This window comes from Antechinus flavipes, chromosome 5, assembly GCF_016432865.1.
Source record: "Antechinus flavipes isolate AdamAnt ecotype Samford, QLD, Australia chromosome 5, AdamAnt_v2, whole genome shotgun sequence".
NCBI classification, from domain to species: domain Eukaryota; kingdom Metazoa; phylum Chordata; class Mammalia; order Dasyuromorphia; family Dasyuridae; genus Antechinus; species Antechinus flavipes.
In genome coordinates this window covers 128,336,022-128,343,496 of record NC_067402.1, presented here as the reverse complement: position 1 = coordinate 128,343,496, position 7,475 = coordinate 128,336,022, and the positions used below count along the sequence as shown (strand labels likewise).

At 32.4% G+C, this 7,475-nt stretch overlaps 1 protein-coding gene across 1 annotated transcript in view; it reads right to left on the bottom strand.

The window, feature by feature from the left end:
- Positions 1 to 3,700: 3,700 nt before the first annotated feature.
- LOC127538623 (ankyrin repeat domain-containing protein 26-like) overlaps positions 3,701 to 7,475 on the bottom strand; it is a 91,715-nt gene continuing 87,940 nt past the window's right edge. The window contains exons 26-27 of the mRNA XM_051962410.1: positions 4,746 to 4,791; positions 3,701 to 3,903 (exon numbers count right to left, since the gene is read on the bottom strand). Coding sequence (XP_051818370.1) covers positions 3,755 to 3,903; positions 4,746 to 4,791 — 195 coding nt within the window. The 3' untranslated portion in view covers positions 3,701 to 3,754. The remainder of the gene's footprint in view (positions 3,904 to 4,745; positions 4,792 to 7,475) is intronic.

Sequence of the window (7,475 nt, the reverse complement as noted above, 5' to 3'; positions counted from 1 at the left end):
GTTTTGTTTTGTTTTGTTTTTTTCCTAGGAGTACTTTAGGATTCACTTTCAATTGGAAGTCTCAATTAACACTTGCTTTGTGCCCTCAAGTTGGTTAAAAGCATCAAATAAACTCCAATTCTACTCTCTATTATCTTTTTTTTTTTTTTTAACTCCAAAGGCACTATTTTATTTCCTATCCTGAAGCACAAATTCCTCTCCTGATTCCTCATTAATTGGATGTTACAGAAGTTACAGGAAATGAATTTCTATCTCTCTTTACACAGCCAGTCCCTGTCCCAAAGGGGCTTACATTCTAGAAGGAGTAAGGAAAACTAACAGAGAAGGGCTACTATTATCCTTTTCTGAAGATAGTCTAATATTTCTTTATTCTGCCTTCTAATAATAAATATTCTTTCCTTAGCTATTAAGTACAGTTTAAAGTATGCAATTTTATAGATTCAATACTCAAAAATGTCAGAAGTGGGCTAGCTGAAATTTTTCTAGGCTAAGAAAATGTGTTTCTTTTTAAATTCTGAGTTGTGAAATTGTTTAAGATTACGAGCTTCTATTTAAGCTTACAAGCTTTTTAATCTAATTTCCCTTAAAATTATTTCTCAAGTTTTTCTATTTTAATACTTCCCTGATTTCCTATTTCACAGAATTTCTTCTAATGACTAATAAGACAGTTCTGAAAATGCTTTAAATCAATAACTAGTCATTTTAAAAGATCCCTTTCAGCAGTAATTTGTACTTTATTGTCATTTTCATTAACTCTACAGAATTTGATAGTCCTCCATAAACTCATTAAAATACGTTGTAAAGTCCAAATTAGAAATTAGAAATAAAAGGAAATTTTGTTTCCAATCTTTTTGTTTTGGTATCTTAATTTTCAATGTCTTTATGTGTCTTTCCCTTTATCAATCTCCAACATGGCCAGTATTGAAAACAGAAAAAAAGTCCCTTTTTAAGCCTTTTTTTTTTTTGAAAGTTTATTATTTTTTATAGCCTGTTTCTTTTGTCTGATCACTGCAAAGAAAAAGCCTTAGATAAAACATATTAGTTATAGTTTAATATAAAGTACGAATAACATAGATAAGTCACATATTTCTCATTCTCTTAAAATATTTTCCCAATTCCCTGATTGTTTCTTTTTATTTGAACTCAGCATTCCTAAACTTGGTTTTATCATTTATAAAACAGAAACACACAGAACATATAAACAAGACAAGATTTAATGTTATAAGTTTTTCTTCGGAGATTTTGAAGTCAAGATCTTACCTGCCTCTTCTATTAAGTATAGAACCAACCTTTAAGCTGTCAGCCTAAGATAATCTTTATTTCCTAATAACATTAATACTTTTCAAATCTTATCAAAAAAACAACACAAAATTGTTGTAGTCTGATTTGTCCATTGGATTCACCCATTTTAAGTGTACTTTGTATTGAGTACTTAATAGTAGTCTCCAGTATATAGAAGAGCTGGTTAAAGTTCTCTTTCTTTAGAATTTTTTTCTCCAAAGTATAGCTACAAGAAGAAAAACTGAGAAGAATTTAGCAGTATTAATAGTTCATTTGTCCTAAGCTGATTCCATAACTCTCTAACTAAAAGTTTCATGCTTTGGCCAAAACAATTCTCTAAATTCTTTTGTGTTCTCCAACCAAACTTTACATAGTTTAATAATTCTTTCTTTAGTCATTCACCTGACATGGTGTCCAATCTTGTCCTAATTGGGATCTGGTAGGATTTATTTTCAATTTTATGCCTGACCACGTTTCTCTAATCAGAAGTAGCACTTCTGCAGAGGAACTCCCTATAAGAAAATTGCACTAGAATCCCTCCCTTGTAACTATCTTGGTTATTTCTTCCGAGAAGTTACCTAATTGAAGTCATTGGAGATTACCTCCCTTGAACATGAAGAAAGGGGGTGCGATTTCCTATCCACCTGAGACCTATCTACATGGGCATCTTTCCTACAGCTAATATTATAAAATTCAGAGTTTTGTTTTGACAAATTCTCCAATACTTGTAATTCTTTCTTTCTGGGCTTCACCTGTAGGGTCCTAAGACCAGTTAACTAGTGTCTAAAGGCTTTTTTTTATAAGGAAACATTCAGCAAAATTTATACCTACTTTCCCTTAAAACTTTCTGAAAAATTAATTCTGATTATTAATAATTGACAATCCTAAGTAAATAAAAGTGAAATTTTTTTTTAAAAAGTGAAAAAAAAAACATTTCTGTAAAATTTAATTAGCCTTCTTCTTAGGTCAGAAAAGACTAGGATTGTTCCCAGGATGGTCACATGCTTGGACAACTTGTTCTTGTTCTGGAGAATCTCTCTCCCTAAGGCTGTTAGTTCTACTTCAAATTATTGTTTTTTCTAGGTATCATCAGAGCAATGGAATAGATTCTCCTCTAAACCTCAACAAGGGACTGATTTTTAGATAAGTTCTTTGACATGCTGTAAGCTGCTGAAAGTTCCCCCTCAATTTAAGAGAGTTCTTTGATGACAAGAATGATTTAATTATTCCTTGTTAAAAGAATCAAAAGGGGAAAAAAAAATCTTCCTGCCAACAGGAAGTTTTAAAATTAGCTAGGTGACTACAAGATGAAAATGAGGAACTAGGATTCTACTGTTGAATCTCCTTGGATTTATCACAATGAAAGTGACAAAAGTGGAGAAAAATAACCAATAGTCTGTGTTTTAAAAAGTTAAAATTATATAATTTTTTATAAATATAGAATTTGAGTGCTTTGGGACTTATAAATTTAGATAAATTAGTCACAAATCCAAATGGTCCCCATTCAGGGATCCTTCTTAAAGAAAATTAATTTAGGGTTAATCAAGGCAGACTCATTAATCTTGAAGAGACCGCAGGCTCAGAGAATTTGAGTGTAGATAGTGAGAGATTCCAAGCTCCCATGACTGATGTCCCCAGGGAAGCCACTGGTGAAACACCAGCCACTGTGACCTTTCTTTTTGGGTCCAAGGTTGGGATGCACGTATTGTTATCCCACCAGAGTCACCATCATTGTGGGGATTAAAATTATCCCACCTACAATAAAAGAGACTGACTCAAGAGTTCTGAGCAATAGCACCCTATTAAAAAGGGTCCATGGTTCCCTCTAATGAAGTGGGACCTGAGAGCTTCCTCAAGATCTGAGATGCCTCCTCCTTCCAGGGCCCTATATTTGTAGAGCTAGATGTCCAAACATTCAAGATCAATTGTACTAACAGAATAATTCCACAGATTAATATATATATATATATATATATATATATATATATATACACACACACACATATACACTAAACTAAGAAAAATGAAACACCAGCAGGTTATGAGTTAGGTCAAGTAAGGAATATCTCTACATAAGCTGGACAGGCTTCCCTTAGATTGGGCAGGAGGAAATGGTAAAATTTATCATAAGGTGGGTGACTTAAGTGGTTCTAAAATGGTCACCTGCTCCTATTGGACAAGTGATATAGTCTGGAAGTACAAGAATATTCTGGGGATTTTCCAAGTAGTTGTCATCTCTACCATGCAGAGCTTGGTCATTGTGACAAGGAAAACAAGGGTGGAGAGCCTCTAGTTAATTTTATATGATCAAGCAAATGAACTTAAAATCTGCAGGTCACTGCTCTTGGGCCTTATATACAGAACTTTGACATGATTCTAATAAATTGATTAATATTAATTGGAATAGAGTAGGGGTCCAAATAAATTATTTCTCACAGCTTATTTCATAAGTGCACATTATTTCTTCCTTTATTTAAAACGTGTAATTTTTTCTTAAAACCTCTAAGTATTCCTGAGTTGCTCTGGAAACTGGATCTTGATTCAGATTTGGCATTCCTGGGGACTGATAAATAGCTCCCATGGGAGAAGCCAAGCAAATTCTAGGTTCAAGTTCAGCATTACCTGGGAAAAAAGGGAAGAAGAAAAAACCAATTTATATAAACACACACACACACACAAAGAATCATGAAAATGGTCTAGCGTCCAACTGAATCTTAAAGAGCTTCCCAAGCACTTTGAAGTTAAATGACTTGCCCATAGTCTCCTGGATAAGATGTATCAAGTTGCCTGGAAGTTACCTACTATATGCTGGGTTGTTCTGAAGTTCAAATCAGATAATGCAAAATGTTTTGCAAAGTTTAAAGTGTATATAAATGTCAGTCACTATTTAAGATATGTATTGATTTCGAGGCAACTCATCAAATTATTCATATAAAGTTTTTATTTCCTCCTCTATAGTAGAAGTTGGTATATAAGCTATAATAATAATTATGTTTATGATGGTTTATTTTTTATGTTCCTGTTGAACTATATTTACTATTTAATTATGTTTATTATTGCTTTGGGGCTCACAATGAAACTAATCTTGCCAATTCTTTTATTTGCCAATTTGAGGAAAAATTTGAACCATACTTCCATTGAGCTGTAACTTCCCTCTATTTTTTTTGGTCAAATCTATAACAAGAACCTTATTCACCAGATAGAATCGAGTTGGACTTCTATTCTGATTTTGAAGCTATGGTCCTAGAGAGAGTAAGAATATGCCCACTGATACCACATTTGAGATATTTCTCATATTTGGAAAGTAATGAATACCTGCATAAAAGAATACATGGTCACTTCAAAGTGGTGAAGAGGAGAGAGGGAGCATTGAAACAGTATTTTCTGGGAATTTTTCGAGCTTATTTAAAAATCAAATATAGCATCAAATTATGACATTTTATTTGTGAATAATTTGGACCTACCTTCATCAAGTTCCTTGTTTATACTTTTGTCCAACTCCTCCCGCATCTGAAATAATATTAAAAAACTACTTAGAACAAAGATGTAAATGAGGAATAAGAAACTACAGATAATATACAGAACTCAAAAAATCTTCTTAAAAATTGCAGATACTCAAAGAACTTACTAATAAATTTTAGACATTAGCTTAGTTTGACTTAATCATTTCATAGAAAATATATTAATCTAATGTTGAACTTCTTAAACTTTTCCCACTTACAATCTTTTTGTCCGAATAATTTTTATGTGACCCCAGATGTATAGTACATAAAATTTATACAAATCAAACATTTATTGGTTTATTACCATAATTTTGGGGGGCATTTAGATGGCACGGTGGATGGAGCATCAGCCCTGAAGTCAGGAGGCCCTGAGTTCAAATTTGGCGTCAGACACTTAACACTTCTTAGCTGTGTGACTCTGGGCAAGTCACTTAACCCCAAGTGCCTCAGCAAAAAAAAAAAATCATAATTTTGCAACACACACATTCAGGTATGCGACCCTTTATAGAAGCTGAGCTCTAATAAAATAATGCTATTATCAACAAAATCAAGAGCTTATCACAGTTAATACAAAAAGATGCATGAACTTTGTTAGCAGAGTAGTCACATCTCAGGTTTGGGATAGAGATTTCTTTTACTCTAAGCAAATTTTACCTTTTTTATTTCCACTTTAAGCAAATTTTACCCTTTTTATTTTCACTTTTGCCAAAATTATATTTTTCTTGAAAAAGAAAATCAACTTTGGCCTTTAGGCTCTTCTTGCTCACCATATCTGTGTATCTATAGTCATAATGTATCTACATCTATATCTGTTCTAGTTGAAATTCCAGACAATAGTCATGGGCAAACCATTTAACCCTTCTGAATCTTACTTGGTCTCACATGTTTTATACAATTGTTTTTATAGAGTTTTTGTGACAATCAAGTGAGGTAATATCCTTAAAACATTTTGTCAACTTTAAATTGCTCTATGACTGTTAGCTAAAAATAATAGCACTATTGTTGTTGTTGTTGTTATTATTAAAATAAAGAATAAGGTCCAGGGCAGAAATGTTTTGGTATCTAATAATACAGCTGTGAGTGGCTAGCACTAACATGATGTTCTTCAATCAGGATAACTGGAACATGCAAGAAAGGGGAAGGTATAACAAAAGGAGATAAGAAGGTACCAATGACAAACCAATTTGGCATACAGCTGGCCCTATCTATTAGGGGAAGTTAGAATCTTTTGTCTAAGATTCTATAACTTTTTGATCTGATTCTGATTTTTTCCACTAACTCAAGCTCTGTTAGTAGAAAAGCTGTTGTTTTCTTAGCATATATTCTGAAGCTTTTAAGGTTTGTTATGATTAAATATTCTAAAAAGTTACATTTCTAAAAAAGATGGTTATCATTGACAAATTTTCTAGAAACTACTACCTTATAAAATCATAGTTCTTTAAATAAATCACACATGGGAGAATGGACTAATCTATGATTCTTTCCTAGTATTTTTAAGACTCTCATAGACATATCTGACAATTCATATAGTCATCATCACTAAACAGGGTTTTCTGAAGATCATTTCAAAATGTGAAATGTTTAGCGGTGTTGGTGGTATAGTGGTGAGCATAGCTGCCTTCCAAAATGTGAAACGTTCTTAGCTCTTACAGAGATCTCTATAATATGATTACAAAATAATTATAAAAATGGATGTGAAATGATTATTTCTTTTAAAGGCATTATTATGCCTGTATCTGGAAAGAATACAGTAAGAAATGTATCCAGCATCAGCATGTAGTAATAGAGCTGGAAATAAAATTTAAAAGTCAGCTAGCCCTACTTTCTCATTTTACAGATAAGAAAATTGAGGCCAATGTAAATCAATCAATCAATCAATCAACCAATAGAATTTACTGTATATAGGCATTATGCTAGGGGATAGGGATTTAAATTTTTTAAAAATCTAAATGATCCCTACTAACATAGTAAGCTAAGTACATAGTAAGCTAAGCACTTAATGCCTGCTATATGAGAAGGTTACATTCTAATAGGAAAACAACAAAGTATATATTTCATATATTATTATCCCTTCTATACAGGTGTTAAGGGGACAGAATTCAGAACTCAATCTAAAAAATTCACGTAAATTTTTTTGATCCTCCCCTCATACCAGAGAAGAAGTCTGAATTTTTCTATTTTTTAAGATGTTTATCATATTTGTTGTAAAATTTGGTTTAAGTTTTGGTCATAAACTCTTGTGTTATTTGCTGGCCTGCATGTGTTATCTGTAGCTTCCACAAAATTCCCCCCAAATTCCCATTTCTTATGTCAACCCACAATATATGGAAGCTGCAATGGGGAAAGTTCTGACACAGAAGGGGTAATTGTAGTTAAACTCAAGATACTAACAAAATTAATTCTATATATTATTTCATTCACATACTCTAAGTTCCAAGCAAATTGGCCTATCTGCTCTTCTTATAAAAGGCATTCCACCTCCTGTCTCCAGGCTTTTACATTTTGCTTGAGTCTTTCAGAATCCCTTTCTTTTGAAGGCTCAGCTCAAGTATATGCAAGTCCTATCATCTTAATTGATAGGCCCCTCCCTGTACAACCAAATTACTTTGCAGGTACTTGTATATGCTTTATATTTACTGAAATTTATATTGTTTATATTAATTATATTAATTTTTTTTACAAAACAATAAT